General features: G+C 61.3%; 2 protein-coding genes across 3 annotated transcripts in view; both read right to left on the reverse strand.

The window, feature by feature from the left end:
* Positions 1–904: 904 nt before the first annotated feature.
* Positions 905–11,275, reverse strand: ASPHD2 (aspartate beta-hydroxylase domain containing 2). Its single transcript, XM_052797727.1, has 4 exons — positions 11,111–11,275; positions 6,712–7,829; positions 3,932–4,045; positions 905–2,704 (listed from the first exon to the last, which is right to left on the reverse strand). Exons 2-4 carry the CDS (start codon positions 7,595–7,597, stop codon positions 2,595–2,597), a joined length of 1,110 nt encoding a protein of 369 aa, XP_052653687.1. The 5' UTR covers positions 7,598–7,829; positions 11,111–11,275; the 3' UTR covers positions 905–2,594.
* A 5,588-nt stretch (positions 11,276–16,863) lies between these two features.
* SEZ6L (seizure related 6 homolog like) overlaps positions 16,864–20,352 on the reverse strand; it is a 50,017-nt gene continuing 46,528 nt past the window's right edge. The window contains exons 14-17 of one of the 2 annotated variants that reach the window (XM_052797450.1): positions 19,674–19,706; positions 19,409–19,520; positions 19,046–19,148; positions 16,864–18,714 (exon numbers count right to left, since the gene is read on the reverse strand). In XM_052797450.1, the coding sequence (XP_052653410.1) occupies positions 18,685–18,714; positions 19,046–19,148; positions 19,409–19,520; positions 19,674–19,706 (278 nt within the window). In that variant the 3' untranslated portion in view covers positions 16,864–18,684. Of the gene's footprint in view, positions 18,715–19,045; positions 19,149–19,408; positions 19,524–19,673; positions 19,707–20,352 lie in introns of both variants that reach the window. The other variant, XM_052797449.1, reaches the window with a different exon arrangement.

Here is a 20,352-nt window from a genome sequence, read left to right on the forward strand (position 1 = left end):
AGACCTAATTCTGTCCTTTGATCGTTAAGAGGAAGGTTGTCTTGGAGTAGTACAGCAATGAGCTCCAGGCCCTTGACTTAATGGTTGCATTGTAGAGGGGATATTTAAAAATTGGTCATTTCAAGTATAACAAGATGAGGAGCAGCTGCCACATGGGCTGTGTCCTGTCTGAGTGCATGAGAGTGCTGCTAACGAGGGCCAGGGGCCTCCCAGGGGGCGATTTCTTGCATTGCCAAGCTGGCTCTATGCTCGGGGTGATGTCGGGCACTGGCTTTTGGGCAGTTGGGCAGGAACTGAGCGGCAGTCCAGCACCCTCCGCCTGAGAGCTGCTCCTGAAGCTGCCTGCTGCCTTTGATGCGTCAGTGCAGGTAGCTGGAAGCATTTTCCAAAATGGTTTGTTTGAAGCCTCTCCAGCAGACTGGTGGCCCTGCTGCGGAGCCCGGAGAGCGTGCTGAGCTGGGGGGCAGGCGGGGTTGTGGCTGTTCCTGTTGCTGACTGGTGAGGGACTCTGCTGCCTTGGGTGCAGGCAGCGCTGCTGTAACCTATGGGCTCTGCACGCTGCCTGGCTCTGCAGGGCCTGGACTGGAGGGGTATGGCAGATCCAGGGAGATGCAAAGCAGATACTCCCTGCGCTCCTTGTCAGCGTGGGCTGCGGGTGAACTCCAGGCCAGGGAGGCTGTATCTGGTCAGGACAGAAGTGCCACGGGGGTGGGTATTTTAAAGCACTACCCTTGCACACCGTACCACTTGCAAACTCAGCCTGGGCCCATCCCCTCCTGCTTCTCCAGCGTGTTTTTCTGGACCAGCAGCTGGCTGAGCTGCTGAGGCCAGCTGGGGTGAGCAGAACCCAACCCCTCAGTGTTTTGCTTGACCCTGGACTAGTTACACCAGCAGGCAGAGCCCGTTCTGTTTTCAGCACAACTGTTTATTGATAATCTTTGCTTATCCACTGTATGAATGTTACCAAACTGTTAAGACAGTTACCAAGCCAGCCTGCTTCCTCAGGGTCTGGTTCCAGGTAGTCAATGCGTGTAGAAATCATGCACTTCAGATATTCTGTAACAAGACAGGTGTAAAAAATATCTCGGATGTATTTGAAATCTCTGCCTTATCTTGCAATCTAATCACTGAAAAATCTGTAAAGAAATTGTAGGGGAGCAGGGCTGCGTTCCCTCCCGGGCAGGGCGCGGAGGCGAGTGGTCCCCAGAGCTGTGCCGAGGCCACCGAGCCCGGCGCAGCTGCTTCCTAACCAGAGGCGCAAGGACAGCAGTGAGCATCCACGACATGCTGTGCTTCACGTGTAGCGTGTTATAAACTGTATGGTAGCTCTGTACCCTGAAACCCCCAAACAAACCCTGGATGCTGGGTGACTTCAGGAAAAGCGTGTTGGTTGCTGGGCCGGCAGGAGTCCCAGGGGGTGGAGGGCTCGTTCCTCGGGCTGCAGAATTAAACACCCCCTGCTTTTGGAAACCTTTCCTTTGCTGTCAGGTACGCGTGAGCTGCCTCTCTGTACACTTGCCCTGGCTCGAGGAAAGGAGATCAAGCAGCAGAAGGAAGCATGACCTCCTTTCTTCCTTGGCCTTTGTTTACAGACAAACAAAAGCCCTGCGCTGCATTCCCAAACAGTGTCCCTGCCCCTGCAGGGGCTTCCCACCTTGAGCTGTGAAAACCGAAGGTTGCAGATAAAGCAAGGAGGGGATTTGGCAATTGATAATGCCCTTGGTCAGATTAAAGAGCAGGGCTCAATGCGTGCTGTCCCCTCGACAGGGTGTACGTCAGGGTGCTCCTGGGCTTGCTGCCTTGCTGGGGCTGGGGGCACCTGCAGCTGCGAGGGCAGCCGGGGAGCCAGCGTCCTGCTCTTCTCCCTGCCCCTGTGGCAAAAAGGTTTTTCGCGGCGGAGGGCTGGGGAGCCATATGCCGGGGCCCTGCTGGCATGCGAGGGAGGAAGCGGGAGCCCCTGGGCTGGTGGTGCAAGAGCTCTCTGCGGGCAGGGCACTGCCCTGCCTGCGCTGCCCTGCCTGCACCGCCCCATCTGCCCCAGCCTAAGCAGTCCCTGCCCAGGGGGTGCGTTGTGCCCGCTGCAGCCCCTGGTGTCTGTCCGTCCATCTGGGGACTGCAACCAGGACAGGGGCAGGCTGAGCACAGTGTTAGGCTGTTTGGCTGGTTTGCTGTTTTGGGGGGGTGTGTGTGTGTGTGTGTGTGTTGTTTTTTTGATGACCACGAGAAGTTTTACATTATTACATTCAAACAAACACCCTTGGTTTTGTTACTCTACTTCTGAACACTGCAAAACACAGTAGCAACATAACACATACGAGAGTGGTGCTGCAGCTAACCACGGTAGGAAGGCGATGCGCTGTCATGTTGGAAAATAATCCCTGAAGCCAACGATGGAAGGAAAGAGATGGGCATTGATACACGTCACAGTTTCCATTTACAAGAGCCCCAGGAGGGAGGACCCCGAGGCCGTGTGCTGGGAGGAAGCTTCCAGTGCGGCAGGCGTCCACATGCGGCGCTGGACCCGCTGCGGAGCTGAGCCAGCATGGCTGCCTGCCTGCCGGCTGCCCTCGAACCCATGACACCGGGCAGCGCCGTCATCGTCCTGGGGCAAAGATGAAGTCGAGGGCTTGGCGCTCCGCGGCAGCGACGTTGGGGTGCCACAGGTCCACCATGAAGACCACGCGGGGACCCTCCTCCGGGGAACCTGGGTGGGATGCAACCATGGGGTGAGGCTGTGCTCCCATGGGAGAGACCAGTGCTCACCCTGGTGCACGGGTGATGGGCTCCACCCTGGGAGGCTGCGGCCTGCACCCCGGCAGAGCGTGCACCCAGTAGCAGGGCCAGCCTGCAGCTGCACTGGGCACCAGGGAGGCGTCTGCCCAGTGCAACCCCAGTAAACACCTGAACTGCTGCTTACTGGGAGCCCAGTGCCTCCAGCAGCCAGCACCAGGCAGGGTCCTCCCTGCCAGGGCTCCGGGGTCGCTTTGGGCAATCAGACCTGAAGGTTTCCTGTTGCAGGGCAGCAGGCACCACGCTGAGCTTGCCCTCCTTGCAGCTGCGTCTCAGAGCTGTGCAGGGAGCTGCTGCTGCGTATTCCAGCCTTCCCTGGCCCCGTGGCTCTGCACTGAGCTGCGCTTCCCAATCCCACAGCAGGGTTGATGTGGGAGCAACAGCTTTTGTTCTCCCACTCTCTTCACATGCTCCCCTGCGTAAAACAGCTCTGCTTGATGCTTTTATGCCATCAGTGACTAATGCCGGTTAATCCAGGAGAGCTGAAGCGGAACAGCCTCCGTCAGTGATGGAGACAGGCAACAAAACAGGCCGGCGTGAAGCTTTTCCTCCCTGCACGGGAGACAAAGGCGCCTCTGGCATGTCAGCACCGAGCTGCTGCCTTGCAATGGGGCCGCTGCAGCCAGCAGTGCTGCCGCGAGCAAGGGCGAGAGGATGCTGAGGCTGTCAGCATTGGAGCTGGAGCTGCCCTGCAAAGCTCTAGGGGACGAGGGAACCCTTTCCGTGCTGGCTGCTGTGGCAGGGAGAGGATCACTGGGCCCCGTGCTGGGCTGGCAGTGCTGCAGCAATGCTGGAGGGCTGCAAGCAAGTCAGGATGGGAGTGAGCCCTGGGGCAGGCTGAGGAGGGGACTCCAGAGGCTGCACTGGGATGCTCCACCACCCTGAAGCAGCATGGAACATGCACGATAGGTGAGCCCCACTGTGCCAGGAACAGGGCTACTGCCCTCCCTGGTGCAAGCCAAGGGCAGCAGCGACGTAACCCCCACGGGATGCAGGTGCCTCCAGTCCTGCAGATGCCTTGGCAGGAGAAGGGACTGGGCACAGTCATCCTGCCTGCCCGCTCCTCCCCGGCCCCCCAGCACTGGCGTCAGTGTGAGATGAGACCGTGAAGCCCCGCGAGCTGCATGTAGGACTTACTTACCTTCATGAAACGCTGTGTGCAGGAAGGAGTCGTCGAAGAGCAGGCAGCGGCCCTCAGCCCAGCACTGAGGCTCGCCCCCCACCACCAGCTCGCAGTTGCTGGGCGTCTTCAGACCTTCAGGCACAAAGAGAGGGGACAGGGAGGGTCAGGTGGTGCTGTGCTCCCTGCAACAAGGGAGCAGCCCTGAAACGCAAATGGCGAGCTCCATGCTGCTGCCGAGAGGTTGCTTCCCTCCAGAGAGCAGCAGCAGCAGACACTGTGCTGAGCTCAGCGCATGACAGAGTCCAGGGTTCAAAACGTGCACAAAGCTGGCACTGCATTTGCAAACTGAACTCTGAGCCTGATGCAGCCCAGCCCCTGCCTGCTCCCTTGCCCACTCCCTCCTGCCTGTCTCATCCCCAGCTGCTGCAGGGTACCCCCCCTGCAGTCACTCGCTGTACCCCAACAAGCTCAGAGTGGTGGGCACTCTCTTTTCTATCTGGAACAGCTGCCAAGTCCCCAGAGCCCACAAACACAGGGTGTACATAGGAAACCAGTTTCCTGGTGCATTTTCTAGCTTCAGGACCAAAGGCAGATCCTGCCCTCTCCTTCCTTCAGTTCCACTGCTATTACCCTGTGCACTGCAAGGCTGGGGTAGGAGGAAATGCTGCACTGGGACTCAAGGAATGGGCTCAGTTCCTGGCTCTGCCTCAAGCTCCCCATTTGACCTTGCATCACTCAGCACCTGCCTTACCACTCAGTCCCCCACCCGAGATGCTGCCACGTGGTGACTTGCAAGGACAGAAATTCACGGGAGGGTCACAAAACCCTCGTAGGGAAGAGGCTCTGTGAAGGCCACATGAGCGAGGACAATCCTAGAAATAAAATGGGTCTTTTCCTAAAATACTAGTGCAAGTCAGGCCCGTTTGATGAGGGTCGATCCCATCACCCCCTGCAGCAGGAACGTCACCCCCCCGCAGTGCCGGGACCGCTGGAGCTGGTGCAGAGTCAACCTGCCCCGAGGATGCAGCCGTGGCAGAGAAAGGGGTCAGGGCTCACGTGGCTTGCAAATGGTAACGATGCAGCAAACGAGCAGGAACAGATCTCACAGCAATGCCAAAACCAAGCAAGTGCAGCAGGGGCTCCCAGGTGCCCAGGAGAGCTGGAAGCGCAAAAAGCCACTCTGCTTTTCTAACGGGTGTTTCAAAGCCTACAAAACCCAAAGCCATTTCCCTGCACAACAGCCTCAGCTGGAGACACTCCAGCTGGAAAGGGGGGGCTGAGCAGCCGGGGGAGGCGGCGGCCAGCAGTGCGCAGCCCTTCCATCGCACCCGCACCCTGGGGAATGCTGCCCTGTCCCTTGGAGGGGCAGAGCTGGTGCCTGTGCTTGGCCCTGTGCGTTCAGCAGAGCAGTAACGGGGTTGGGGCAAATCCTAGAGAGCGACTCGGCTATGCTGACAGCTGTTCTGTCTTTTCAGAGCAAGCTGGCCTGAAAGGGCTGGTTGGCTCTTAAACGCGTCCGTGCCCCGGGCACAGCAAGAACCAAGTCCCCAGCACCAAGGCGGGGATGTTGGTGAGTGCATGAGCAGCCCATCGGTGTGCCCCAGACACAGCGCTATGTCCTGGCAATTGCAAATTGCCGCGGAGCAGACTGAGCTGGAAAACATGGAAGGACAAGGGAATGATCTGCATCACTCGTCTCCCTGGGGCGGGCGTGCTCCAGCTGCAGGGCTGGCCTCAGCTCCACACTGCTGGGGCAGGGTGCATTCGAGCCAGCCTGGACCTTGCCTCACTGACCCCCTCCCAGGAACCACTCTCAGCCCCTTGCAAGGAGAGCACATCTCCCCAGCACTTTCTCCCAGAGAAAGGGGAGAGCTAGCGGATGGGCGGTGGGCTGCCTCCTGGCACCAGCGAGGGAAGGTCCTGGCTCCCCAGCGGCTCCCCAGGCCTGGAGAGCTCCTCAGATCAGCTCTGAAGGCTTGATTCCCATTCTAAATAAATGGCCAGTCACCGCCTGAGTGTGTTTACCCAAGAGGAGTTGGCTGAACAAGCACGTTTGGTGTTTGCCAGCAGGGCCCGTGCGGTGCCTCCCCCGGCACGATCTGCGCCGCTTCCAGCGCGGCAGAGTCCCGACCATCTGTGCCGCGTGGGCTCTCCCCATCCTGGGTGCCCGCAGGGTGGGGGAGCACCGCGCCACCAGCCCAGTGCTTGCCCCGCCAGAGGGGATACCCCGGGACCCCCCACCCCTGATTTGCACCGAAACAGCATCTCTCACATCTGCCTGTGTCATGCACAGAACACCTGAAATCCCAGGAGAGGGGGAGCTGCTGTGCGGGTGGCACTGGGAGACAGCTCAGTCCCTGGAGCAGCACGCCAGGCTGCCCCGCATCCCGTGATGGGCAGTGGGGCTGCCTGCAGAGCGGGGGTCATTCAGAGACCCCTGCACAAAATCAGCCCCGTATCTTGCACTGGCAACAGCCTGCGCCTCCAGGTCAGCGGGACGAGGAGGCAAAATGCTCCTGCTGCTTAGCTGGGGACCCTGGGGAGGTTGGGCACCCAGGGGGACTGACCACTGGCCTCTCCTGGGGAAGCTGCTGCCACCAAAGCCCCCAAACATCCCTCAGGCCAAAGCAGAGCAGGCACCTGAGCCGGCCCCAGGGCTGCAATTAGTGGCTGAACTCAGAGACCACAGGATGCAAGAGGCCTTTTCTGGGCTCATGCGCCCAAGCACGGCTGCAGCCCCCCGCACCGCCCGTGGCGGGGATACCCAGCCAGGATGAACCACCCTGCTGGGCACTTACCTAGATGGCAGCGGATGCGGATGTTGGTGGGTCCGTAGTGCTCGGCGATGACGGTGCCCGGGCTCAGCACGGAGATGCATGCATTCCCAAAGACATTGTTGCCAATGCAGGTGCGAAGGCTCCCGAGCAAGCGGTACGTCCGTGGGCATCTCCTGCAGTTCCTGGGCACGCACATGCCCTGGTTCACCAGGTAGAAGGTGAACCACTCCCCACTGGGCGTGCTGTTCATTTTCCATCCTTGCGGGAGGCTGCAGTTTGAGAAAGCTTTGTAGAGGGTCTCAAACTCGCACAGGATGGTCTGGAAGTTGCGCTCCAGCAACTCCACGTCGTGCTTTTGAGCGTCCCGGGAGAAATAGGGCATGGTTGGCAAATCCGGCAAGAAGAAGACTTCTGGCTTCTGGATAGACGGCCGGCTGTTGAGGTAGCGGCCCTGCTCACGGATGCCCTTGTGGATCCTGCCCATGCCGGACCAGGAGTAGCGCTTGGCGTACTCCTGCAGGTTGTGGTAGAGTTTCTGGTTGAGTCCGTCGTGGTGCGTGCAGCGCACGCACTCGGGCGAGTGGCAGTAGACGTACCCGTTCTGCACGCCGTTGGCCTCGGCGCTCTGCATCAGGGCGTTGACGGTGGCGTAGGTGCGGGGCTGCTCCCGGCCCACGTGGTAGCAGTACCACATGAAGAGGACCAGGAGGCAGGCGACAGCGGCCAGGGCAGTGGCGTCGCAGTCCCGGAAAGATTGGATGCCAGTGGCGATGAAATCCCGGAGTCCATCCAGGGACCAGCTCCAGTCCATCAGCCACTCCAAAGACATGGTGGTGCAGCGGGTGGTGGGTGTGCGCAGGGGGGCCCGGCGGTCAGTCCTCGTGGTCCTCAGAGACACCCACACCATGCAGCTGGGCCGGGACACAGGGGGAAGGGGCTGCCATGGGGAAGTGGAGCTGCGGCTCTCCCCTGCACGCCCAGGAGCTCTGCATTGGCAGCAGCAGCCAGCAGCTCCCAGGGAGGTGGGCGGCCGGGCTGCCCAGGGGTCCCAGCGCCAGGGGTCAGCAGCGACGTGCCTGGAGGGTCCCTGCTGTCGCTCCTGGGCCTGCCATCCTGAAAGGCAGCACTGGAGGGAGGCTCTGGGGAAAGAAACCCGGAGGCGTTAGGGAAGCAGTTTCCCCTTGGGGTCCCTGTGGGGGGTCAGTGCCCAGGGTGCAGCCGGGGCTGCGTGCAGGGGCTGCGCAGGGCAGTGGCTCCTCGTGGGAGGGTGATGGGTGCGGAGCCCTCCTCTCTGCCCAGGAGCCCAACATCATTCCGTACTGAGAAAAACCCCCACGCCTCCCAACAGCATCTTCCACAAATACCCAAATGGAAGGTAAAGGGGGAGAGCCAGGCCTCTTGGCTCCTGCTGCCCCCGAGGGACCCGACCATCTCCCCTCCTGCTCCCCGCCCCCCTCCCGTTTCTCTCCTCCATTGCTGCCTTATCGTGTCTGAAATCTGGCTGATAAGGCAGGGGGGCAAAGCTGGGAATAGACACTTTACAGCCCTATCTTGCAGCACATCACTTTATCCTCTCGATCTAAATGCTCTGAAATGACTCTCCCTCCAGAGACTGAGCTGACAGCCCCCAGTCCGCCCAGCAGCTCTCCCCTCCAGGGACATGGGAGCCCAGTGCTCAGCCAGCCCAGCGAGGGCACAGCGGCGATGGTGGCAGGTCGAGGTTGGCTTGTTTGATTTCACCAACTAGAGGTTACTGGCTCGCAGGTCACAGGAGCCGAACGGCTCCCAGCACCGCCCCGCACTCCCAGCCCAAAAAGCAGAGCCTGTCCTCCCCCCTCCCCGGGCAGGGGACAAGTCCACTACACAACTGGTGGCCGCTGTCTTCAATGACCTCTGGGCAGCTCTGTCCTGCCTCACTGTCACAGCTCTTGGGAAAGCAGGCGAAAAGAGAAGATGGTCCAACTCCTCACAACCACGAGTGATGTTTGCTCACCCCAAACTCCATCCCTGGGCACCTCCAAGCAGGAGGCAGTGGGGGCAGAGGGGCAGGCAAGGCAACGGGTGAGAAATGGAGGGGAAACAAACCAGGTTGGGAAGCACACCGAGAGCTACCCTAGCCTACGGCATGCTGCCAGCACCAAAGGAGAGCCTTGTAATTACTGATGTGCAGCATTTAAAGCAGCTGAACAGGAGTGCCTGCAGGTCAGGTCTCCACACCAAGCAGATGCTCAGGCTGGACATGTGTCCCAGAGCACTGAAAGCAGAGTGAAGGATACAGGCTCTCACCCCATTCATCTGGGCTAGTGCTGCGCCCAGACTGCACCTCCTGGACGTGTCAACAGCTGCACAGCCCCGGGCAGGGCAGGGGGATGCAGGCTGGCAGGAGCTGCAGGGCAAGCAGCTCTCCATCTGGGATGAGGGAAGCAAGGAGGATACAGGTAAGGGGGAGGGAAATGCTGTGGGAGCTCATCTGTAAGAGTATTGACTTGAAGGAGGAGGATGGGTTTATTAGCCAGGGAAGCCATCCAAACACTTCCCAGCCCTCCCTGCCAAGGTCCTGCAGCCTGTTAATGAATGTGCATTTCCCTATTGATTGCGATGGTGATGTGCTTCAGCTGGTGGAGCTTTGGCTGGGACCTGACCCTGCAGCTGTGGGCCTTGTGCAGGGCTGGGGACACAGGCTTCAGGCAGCTTTACACCCCGGGGAGGGACATCCGCACAGCTGACCTCCCTCCATCCTACTTCCTTGTGGCACGTTGCCTGCGTGCCCTGTCCCGGGATCTGCAATCCACGTGGCACGTCACAGCCTCCTGGGAATTTTAAGATAACTTTCCTCCATCCCCACCGGCTGGCATCCCTCCAGGCACGCTGACTTCTCCAGCCCAGGCCTCGGCTCCCTGTGTGCAGCCATAGAGCCGGTCCCAGGGGTGTTCCCTGAGGCCGGCACAATCCCCCCATGCTCCTCCGTGGTGCCAGAGTATGCCCGGGAAAGCAGGCAGAGCCCTGCCGTGATCTGTATTCAGGGTGGCTCTCGCCCTGACAGGCGAGCAGGGAGCCGCCTCAGCGCAGCAACCGGGCTCGTTCAGAAGCCGACTGACAAAGCGAGAGCACAACGGGGGCAGAGCTGGGGGGTCCGACAGCCTTGGGGTCCCCGACCTGGAGCTGCTCACATCCCTGCGAGGGCGGCACAGCACAAACACGGCCCCACTGCTGCCCCGGGGCTGCCGTCAACACCTCAAAGGGGGAAAATCAGGGGGAAACCGTCAGGGCAGTAAGAGATTAAAGCCCCCGTGCCCACGTGCAGCCTGCCTGGCCCCAGAACCTTGCAGCCAGGGAGCCCACAGGCTGCTGAGCCCTGGGCTGCACCAGGATGCTTCAAGCAGAGCCTCCCGCAGGGATCCAGCCCAGCAGCCGCCTCCTGCATTGGCACAGGCAGCCCCGATGCAAACCTGCCCAAACCCACCTTCCGCAGGGGTTGTGCCGGCAGCGGCAGAGCAGGGCCCCAAATGCCGGCACCGCTCCCAGCAGATGCTGCATGGCCGGGACCTGCTACTGGGCCGGTCGGTGCTGTCACCCCTCTAACCCAGCTGCAGGCAGCACCGTGGCCCTGCACCGAGACAGGTAGTTGCATAAAGCACCCCTGGCCTGAGATCCAAGAAAAGGCTCATCAGCTAATAATAAACAGCGGAGCCAGTCGAGAAGAGTGGAAATCAATTCCACATTGCACTGAAGTTGTGCAGGACGTGGAGGCGAGCACTGTGCCAGGCAGCAGCGGCGTTACATAATGAAGGCAGAGAGGCTTCGATGCAGCAGAAAGTTGCATCTCGGCAGCTCGGCGGGGGCCCCCGGCACCTCCCGGAGGAAGCAGGTTTCGCTCAGCCCGGCCGGGATCCCCAGGCCGCGGGCCCCGCGGCGACGAGGACGCGTGGCGGGACCGTCCTCAGCACGGCACAGGCGGCGGTGCCTTCGGGAGCGGCACGAGGAACCTCTTCTGGATGGGGAGCGTTGGGGTGAGGCTGGGTGCCGGCTGCTACTACGGAGCTGGAGCGAGGCCAGGCAGCCGCGGGCGCTGGCTTCGCCCTTTCCTCCAGCGTGCCACCCCGGCGGTGGTGTCACCCGGCCCGCTGGTCTCGCCCGGTGTGACGGTGCCACCCGGTGTGGCGGCCTCAGCTGGTGTCACCGGCATGGCTGCATCAGCCGGTGTGGCAGCGCTGCCGGCCGTGCTGGTGTCACGTCACCCACCCAGCGTGGCGGTGGTACCCGCCGCCGTGCTGTCACCCGCCGCGGCCGACGCCGAGCCCCGCTGCCCCGGAACCGGGCTGCGCGCCCCGGCCGCGGGCACCGCTCCCCGCCCCGCCGCCCCGCCGCCCCCCCCGCCACGATGCGGTGCGGTGCGGTGATGCGACGCGGCGGTACCGACCTGCTGCCCGGGCCAGGGCCGTGCGGGGCCGCCGCTCCGCTCCGCTCCGCTCCTCTCCGCTCGCCGCCGCCGCGGACCACAACTCCCAGCAGCCCGGGCAGGAGGGGACCGCGCCGGGGCGGCAGCCTGCGGGCCCCGGGCGAGGCACCGCCCGTCCTCCCGCCCTCCGCTGCGGGCCGGCCCCCGCCCCCGCGCCCGCCCCTCGCCGCGGCCTCGGGGCGGCGCGGCGCGCCCCCGCACCGCGCAGCCGGCGGCTGGGCGGGAGCGGCGGGGTTGCGGCGCTCGTGGTGGGGGTCCTGGGGACGGAGCGGCTGGGAGGCGGGGGGTGCTGGTCCCCGAGGGAGCATCCATCCATCCATCCCGGCTGCGGGCACCCCGGGCCCGGGGGGACACGGGAGTCTGGGGCTGCAGCAGCGGGGTGCAGGAGGGGCAGAGGCACCCCCCCCCCCCCCCGCCGTGCCTCCCATGCAGGAGGACGTGCAGGGAAAGCCTGCTCCAAGGGTACAGGCGCTGGGGGCTGCAGCAGTCGGGATGCAGGGGATGCTGGCCCCCGGGTTGCTGGCCCCAGGGATGGGAGCACCCCAGGGAAGCAGGCACCCAGGAGACAGGATACTGGCTCCAGGGACACGGACTATTAGGGATGCAGTAGTTGGGATGTGCGGGACGCTGGCTCCAGGGATGCAGGCGCCCAGGGATGCAGGGAGTACTGCTGCAGGGATACAGGCACCTGGGGGTGCAGCACCCAGGACGCAGGGGTTGCTGGTCCCCAAGGATGCATGCGTCTGGTATGCAGGGGACAGGAGCAGCCAGGGAGGCAATGCCCAAGGTGCAGGCAGCCAGGGGATGCCTCAGCAAGGATGTGAGGGTGTGCTGCAGCACCTGGGATGGGGGGAGGCTGTTCCCAGGGTTGCTGGCTGCTGGGATGCAGGAGATGCTGGCCTGGGGGTTTGGGGGCACCTGGGGAGGCAGCCACCAACAATGTGGGCACTCCCAGGGGTGGCAGAAGTGTGTGACCCCCTCCCGCTCACAGCCAGTTCCTGCCCCTCCAGTTTGGAGGGTCCCTCGGTTGGTAAATGACAACCTGTCTGCTGGTGTCTCCTGTTCCCATTCCCGCTGCTCCGAGGCGCTTCCTCCCTCAGCTGTGGGCAGTGTTGGGGCTGAGGTTCCTGGGCCGTGGCAGTTTCAGCTCCTGGGAGTTCCCTTTGAGAGCCCCTAGGCAGTGGGTGCAGGAGCTGCAGAGACCGAGCAGACCATGGCCATGTCTAACAGCAGCAGCTCAGCACTTGGAGCAGACAGACTGTAAGTGCAGCTGCCCCACACACGCTTGGCTCCAGCTAGTTCAGCCAGCCCAAGGGGGTTGACAAAACGTTCCCTTTCTAAGCTGACCTTGCATGCATCCAGGCTTTGGCCCTATGGAAAAGAGGAGACCAGCTTTGCCGGTTGGCTGTAGAGGAAGTAAAATTTTTAGCAATTTGTGGTGCCCCTTAACAACTCTTAAGTGCTGGTGGAGAAACACTTTGTCTTGAGCCTTTCTGCTTCCTGCTTGCTTGCTTTTTTCCTCACCAGCCCATTTCCCATTCAACTAAGGGAATCCTGTCAAATCCAGGGGCCCCAGGAGCCCCAATGGTCCAGCCCTCCCTCCACAGTTCCCCCGGTGCCAGATAAGCTGCTGGGCTGAGCTGATTGCAGGCAGAGCCCAGGTGCAGGCAAAGCCCTGGCAGCGCTGCCCTGCCCTGTGGCAGAGTGCCGCGGGGAGCTGCGTGGGACGCGTGTCACCGCTGCCAGCGCGGGGGAAGCCCTGCTTTGTTTTGCAGGTTTTGCCATCCGGTGCCTGCGTGCAGCAGGTAGCCAGCCTACATCTCCTCCCCCCCATCACAGCTCAAGCTGGGTTTTAGAAGTGAAAGAAGGGATGCTCTTCTCAGCCCCTCAGGTGTGTGTGCTTGCTCCTCAGGTGTGTGTGCTTGCTCCGGAGCAACCTCATCCCCCACTACTGCAGACCTAAGATGCACCTTGTTTTCTGTCTCTTGCCTCCTGCCTTCTCCTGCTGTTTCCCTGTGCTCCCAGGAGCACATTCCCCAACGCAGCCCCCCCCCCGCAGTTTGCTCCTGCAGGGCCCTGGCAGCGTTGCATGCTGCAGGGTGAAAGGAGGGTGAGTTTATTCCTTCCTGCTCTTTCCCAGACCCGGCTCAGCCTCAGGCCGCACCTCCTGCCTGCTCTTGGCAGACAGCGCATCCTTCTGTCGGCAGTCACAGAGTCTGCTGGCTCTTGGCGCTGGGCTCTGGACTCTCCCATCCTTTCTCCCCTCCGTCTGCCTTCTGCTCTCTGCTCCCTGTGGGGCCCCTCCAGGCCCTGCTCCTCAGCTCTGCCCCTCATCTCTTCTCTGCCGGAGGAACTGCCCCTCTCTTTCCTCTGCCTTTAGGGTGTCGCCTGGTGCTCTTCACCCTCCGGTGCAGCAACCCCCTTCTCAGCAGTGCGCCCGCTCCAGCAACTGGTCTGCTGTGCAGCTTTCCCACAGCTCTGGGGAGAGGAGGAGGAACTGGAGATCTGAAGGACTGGCGTCTCATCTTGACTCCCTGAGGTGCATTTCCCCAATAATACTAAGCCCACAGCATGCAGCACAGAGGTTTCTTGCAACACATCCTGCACCACCTGTGCCTGCCCCACGCTGAGGGTGCAGGGACCCAATGCCTCTGCTCTGTGCTCTTCTGAGGGGCTGTCAGGGATGCCGTGAGAGTTAATCCTGCTGCCAGCCTCCTCTTGGGTTTGTGGTCTGCAGGTCCCTCCTCTGCCCTATCAACCCCTCTCCTCTGGTTTGGCCTAGGTGATTCACCCAGCCTGGGGAGCTCAGGGGAGATGTCATTCCTGTGAGTCAGGCAGGCAGGTTCTGGGGCTGGGATGGCTCGGCTGGGATCCCCTGGAGTGGTGCAGGCAGGACCCCAGCCTGCGGGGAGCACCCCGAGCACCCACCCCGCAGCCCTGCCTCTGCAGTTCCCGCCTTGCTGCTGCTTACAGCCACGGGGCGGCTGTGGGATGGAGGTGTGAGCCCAGCCCCACTGCCAGCACCTGGGCACCAGGAAGGGTCACTGGGCTCGAGGCAGGGATGGCAAGGGTCTGGCAGGGGCCAAGCGGGCAGCAAGAGCCAGCACAGGAACTGTCCCACGGCAGAAAGGCTGGGAACAGCCCTGGGATGCTCTTGGCACGGCTCTGCCAGTGACACCCTGGCAGGAGCCCTGTCTGTGTGGCAGCCTCCTGGCTCCAGTGGTTCCTTCTCGCTTTTCCAGAGATGCAGTCCTGGGGTAGACACCGCCCTGTGTCCTTCCCTGAGCCGCTGCCAGGACGGGGCTGCAGCCAAAACTAAGCCTGTGTTCTGCCAGGGCCAGGATTTCCCAGAGCATTTAGGCTGGAGCTGGGACAGTGATCCCAGAGGGGACCTCCCTGTGCTCCTCGAGCTGAGGAGACCTGCACCGTGCAGGCTCCTGTTCCCTGAGTCCCTGCCAGAGCAGCTTATGCCCAGGCAATGTGCAGGATCCTCTGAGCATGGCTTCATCACTCAGCCCTGTGTCCCTCCCTTAGCATTTCTGCCTCTGGCCATTGCTCTGCTGCCAGCCCAGCCCTGAACCCCCCACTTTTAGCTCTTTAATCATATACCACCCTGCTGCTGTTTTCCAACTCTGCACTGAAGGGTGCCAGCACTGGCCCCAGGGCTCTGTCACCGCTGACACCAGTGACTGTGGGCACCCCACGGCCGGTTCCTGCCTCCCGGCACTGAGCAAAGCCCTTACCAGAGGCGGGGGGCTGGGGGCCAGCCACTGTCCCAGCCCTCCATCCTTGGCACGGCTCCCCCCAAGCTGCTTTTGGCTCCTGCTGAGAAATAACCCCATGATGGGGGGAGGTGCAGGAATGCAGCCAGCCAAACAGCTGCATGAAATCCCGCGGGGGAGCGCGAGCCCCCGCACCGGGGCAGAGCATCCCTGGGGGCTGGGCAGGGATGCTCTGCCTCGCTGTCCTGCAACGCAGCTGGAAAGGAGGTGAGGGGTCCCAGCTGCTCCGTCCCCAAGCCCGGCTGGGTGGGCGCAGGGGTCCCTTGGCTACGTGACTGCCGGGGGACGAGCATGCTGCATCCTTCCCGCTCGCACCCGTCACAGGGGAGAGGTGGGTAATGGCTGTGGCTGCTGCGCCCAGACAAAGCTTAATCCGCGGCACAAAGCGCGAGGCCAGAGATTGGCTCCTGCTTTACGTCACCGAGGAGGAACGGCAGCATCAAGATTTTTTTTTTTTCCCCCTTCATTTTAATTCTCTTGCAATCTCTGTCCAAAAATAACCCAAGCTTCCTCCCCCGGGAATGCTCTGCATCAGAGCCTTGGCTCCTTCGCCCCCCTGTGCATTAGCCTGGCAGCTGCTAAACAAAGCTATTATCTTATGCCACATCATAACCTTTTTTAAAAGCACATTTGCAGAGCGCAGGATTATTTTATTGTTTCATGTGGGGAGGCGCAGGGATGCACAAGAGGCCCCGGGTTTCCTGGCAGGGCAGCGGATGCCCCGGGAGAGGCCATTTCCCAGGGCGCTGGGTGGGCTGTGCATCCCCATCTGTCCCCGCCGGCCATTGCCATTGCCACTGCCACTGCCAGGGAAACCTGGGACTCTGCAGGCATCGGGAAATGGTATTTAACCTGGGATTTCCCAGTGGCCCTGCTCCTCGGTGAGCCAGTGACGGCTGCCATCCCACCACAGTGCTCCCAAAGCGGGGCCGTGCTCAGGGCCGTCCCACAGGCACCCGGGGGGTCCCCCCCATGCAGGACCCTGCCCTGCGCACGCCTGATGCGTTTCATACTCCCTGCTCCCCAGGGATGTGGCAGGGCCCGGTTGGCTCCCGGAGGGCTGCTCAGGGGGAAATGCCCTGCAGGCAGGGGGCAGAGATGAGCTCCCACCTGAGCAGCTCAGCCCCGAGAGGCTCCCAGGCAGCAGCGGGAGGATTTTTCCCACCCAGCCCTGAGATCTTCCCCGAGCCAAGCCGTGCTCCTCTGCTGTGCGTTGCAGCAGCGCAGGATGCGGCTGGCGTGGAGCTGTATTGGAGGCAGGTGAAGCAGCCCCCCTGCCATGTTCTCCCTGTGATTTTGGCAGGCTGCCCTGCCCCAGCTGGCACGTGTCCCATGGGAGCTGCCAGGTGATGGTCATGGGTCATCAGGGCAAGCAGAGCACAGACAGGATGGGTCCCCAAAGGCCCCCTGCCTTGCAGGGCTGTGCTAGAGGGGCTCCCCCAAACCTTCTGCACATCCTCCATGACATGGTCTTGGGTCTCCACTGGGGTCCCAGTGCCTCCAGGCAGGACCCAGACCCCCACCCACCCCATGAGGCATCGCTGCGGCTGGGCTGGCACGGGTGATTCTCAGGGAAGGGGTGAGGCTGGGTTCGGGAGGGTGCAGGGGGAGCTGGCGCTGGCTCCCACGGGGCATCCCACAGAGGAGAGGTGTCCCCAGGGCCGTACCAGCTCACCCCATGTCCCAGCAGGGCTTGGCAGGCTCCATCCCATGGGAGCAGGGGGACACTATGGGGTTGCATCAGGGCAGGATCTGGCCGCTGGAAACCACACTCAGAGCCAAGCCAGTGTCATTGGGCCACCATCCTGCAGCGAGGCATGCGATGTGCCCAGTGCTCATCCTCTCTTGCACCACTGCAGCCCCTGCACCTGTGCAGCAGGCCACACCACAGGCCTGCCTGTGGACCAACTCTCTGCAAACTTATTTCAGACATTCAAAAATACAGAACAATTTGTATTGAGGTTATACTGAATGCTAGAGCTTCCCACGGAAGTAATTTATCATGTTCAAAAATATTTAATCCCAGCAATTTTCACATTGTTCTTATAAAAACAGACATGTATGAAGGGAAATGAAATGCTTAGTACATTTTTGGCACATTTTTTTCTTCTTTTTTTTCTTTTTTTTTTTTAACCTTTACAAATTACAAACACACATTCATTGTTTTTAAAGGAAAAAAACTAAGTCTCAGCTGTACACTGCAGAGATGCACTAACCATCCCGAAACTGAACCAGCCTCTCGTGGTTACAATTGCTGTTCTACAAGGGCAAAAGAAAGACACCAGCAGCCAAGGACACATCAGTGGCTTCGCTGCCCTCCACAGGGCCTGGCTGGGGCCCTGGTGGCAGGGGCGGCCCGGGGAGGAGATGGCCCTTTGGGGTCTGTGTCCCCAAAGGTGAAGACAGCGAAGGAGCACAGAGGACGCTGAGGCTCAAACTGGGGTTCACCTGGAGTGGGACCAGCTTTGATGGGCTGATTTCTTCCTGTTCTGCTCCCCGCGGGCTGGTCTCCTGTGCCGGAGCCTGGCCACGCTGCCTGCCTGCCTTTCCTTCCCTAATAAACCTCCGCCTTCATCCCCTGCCCTTCTCCGTCTCCTGCCCAGCTGCAAGCCCCAGTGAGGTGCCAGTCCCAGGGGCTACAGGCGGGAGCTGCAGACCCATGGAGGTCTGGGCAGCAGGTGCCGGGTGGGCTCTGCTGCCCCGATCTCTGCCCGGTGCTGTGCCGGCGCGGCTGCCCACACACCGGGGTAGGCAGCAGACCCTCCTGCAGCGAAGGGGAGCTCCGCAGCTGGCGGGAGCGGTGGCAGGGAGCCCAGTCTGTCCTGCTTACCCTGAGATGCTACTGGGGTGCAAGGGGTGACCTCCGGCCATTAGCGGGACCGGGGTGTTCCTGGCAAGGGTCATGGTAAGTGTTAGTAAAGAACAACTGGCGTGAGCAAAGAGGCACCGGCTGTGGAGCTCCCCTTTGCTGCAAGGGGGCTTCCCATGGCTCCCCGGCAGTGTCCTGCTGGGGGTCACTGGTTAATGCTTCTCCGTAGAGCTGTGAGTCCTGGCTCGCTGCCTCTCCAGCATCCAAAGCAAAGTGGGAAAAGAAAGCGGCATGTACCTCATGCATGCCAGGCCATCCTGTGCTCCCCGGTGCGGCAAGCATGGGCTCCGCACCGGCTGCCAGCTTTCCTGAGCCACGCTCTGCTTCCCCGCAGCAAGGATGGTCCCTGCACCGGTGGCACGTGAGGCCCCAAGCCCCTGGCTGCAGCTCCCGCTCGGGGCGAGGGGAGCCGGGAGCTGCGGGACGGGGAGGGCTGGTAGCACCGGTGGGACCCTGTGGCAAACCCTGCCCCTCTCTCAGCTCCCAGCAATCAACTGCAGGCTCTTGCAATGGAGACATTTTTAATTTTTAACAACATCAGAACCGCAAAAATCCTCCTGCGTGTGTGTGGGCAGTGCCGGGGGACACGCCGCTATGTGCGGGGGGACAGCGGGTGCCCCCGTGCTGCCCTGGCCTCACCGGAACCCGGCTCTGCCCTGGCTCCCGCTGCTGCCTGCGCCCAGGTCTTTGCAGCACACCTATTGCAGTTTAAATAGAATAAATACAGTGAAGAAAACAGTAAAATCTTCAATAAAGAGGCAAAAGGAAAGACAACAGCAGGTCCAGGGGTCCAACCAAACTCCACGTGGTCTCTGGATTAGTTACTGAAGAAGTTCTATGAGAGCACATTAAGTTCACAGCCGAAGACTCTCTTACCGCTGTCCTTATATTGAAACTTCATATTCTCTTGTTTCCTGAAAAGAAGGAAAAGCCAGTTGAGGGCAGCAGCTGCATTTCAGGATAATCTTCCCATTCCCAGGTGGCAAGAGAGGACCCGGGTGTCGTTTTGCTTCAGGGGAAGCAGTGCCCTCCCTGCCGGGACCCCGCAACCCCCTCTGCCTCCTCCTGCCTGCTGGAGCCCACCCAGCCCCTTGGGAGCGACCGGCAGGGATGGAGCCTCCCACCACGTTACTCAGCACTCCCACATCAGGATGGCTGGGCTTGTCCTATTGCTGCACGCCTGGCAAAACCCCTGCTTCCCCATCAGGATGGTCCCCAGGGAGGAATGGGCGCAGCAGGACTCACCCCTGTCTCGTAAATCGGGTTGTCGAACTCCGTTTCTACCGTGATCTGGCTGTAGGGGTGGGAGTACATGAGGGGCAGGCGGAGGCTAGAGTAGTACCGACACCTGTGGGGCAGACACAAGAGTCACTGTGCTGCATGGCACAACCCCAAAACAAAGCATGACCAGCCCCATCCTCCCACATGCCCCCCAATCCCGGCTCCCCGCCAGCACCCCAGGGACCCCGGAGCAGGAACTCGGTGCCCAGCTCCCTGGGACCGTGCCTGGGGCATGTGGCCAGCAAGGGCACGGCGATGCTGAGCCAGCCCTGGCCATGTCCCCATGGGGCTCTGCCACTGGCCCCCCAGCCCAACTGCACGCCCCACCTTGTGAGATAGATGTACGCTCCTCCCAGCAGCAAGGAGATGATCAGCACCGGGATGAATATGGCTAAGGCCATATTTCCCCCCTCGAGCGATGTCTCTGCAGCAGCTTCTGCTACTAAAAGGACAAGATCTATTATGTTGGCATTTGCAAGCACCTTGTGAAACCCTCTCTGCCTCTGCTTCTCCCCTCCCTCCTCCTGGGCTCCACACAGGCTCTGGCTGAGGGCCCTGCGCAGGGCTCATCCAGCAAATGCATGTCACTCACCTTCCAGAGCATGTTCAAAGCTGTCCTGATTCACTGGAAGAGAAATGGAGAGTTACTGGTACATAACTGGGTTTGACTGGGTGCCGGCAGCTGTTGGCTGTGTGGGGAGCCCAGGCCTGGGGTCTCCCTGCCCCGTTTGGTCCCAAGCCATGCTGCAAACTTTTGGCTTTCAATAAGCTCTCGGTCTCTGTAAGTGCATGCATGGGACTGAGCGGGCCAGGCAAGCGAGACACTGGCAGGATGGCTCTGCCTGGGGGGGTGGTACCCTCCAGAGCGCCCCACTGCCCAAGAGACAAAGTCTCCACTTATTCTCATTAAGTAGTAATTAAGAACAATTCATCCCTGCAGCTTGGTGGCAACGGGAGTGTCCTCCTGTGTCCACAAAGCACACTAAACCCAGACCTTATTTAGAGCAGTGCTTAGGGGGTTTCCTGGGGCTGAGCTCTCTCCCATCTCAGCAGGTGCCTGAGGAGAGCATCCCTGCTGAGCCTGGGCAAACTGCTACGGGAAGCAACAAAGCAAGAAGAGCAAGTGAGCAGCCAGGCCCGTCCTGCACGCCCCACACTGCCAGCACAGTGGCCAGAGGGTTTGCTCCCCCTCCCTGGGGCAGCAGATCTTGCTCAGCACAAATCCAGAAAAGCACCCAGGTCTCAGATGAGCTTAGGTCCCAGCTAGAGAA

The sequence above is a fragment of the Harpia harpyja genome, chromosome 9, assembly GCF_026419915.1.
Source record: "Harpia harpyja isolate bHarHar1 chromosome 9, bHarHar1 primary haplotype, whole genome shotgun sequence".
Classification (NCBI taxonomy): Eukaryota; Metazoa; Chordata; class Aves; order Accipitriformes; family Accipitridae; genus Harpia; species Harpia harpyja.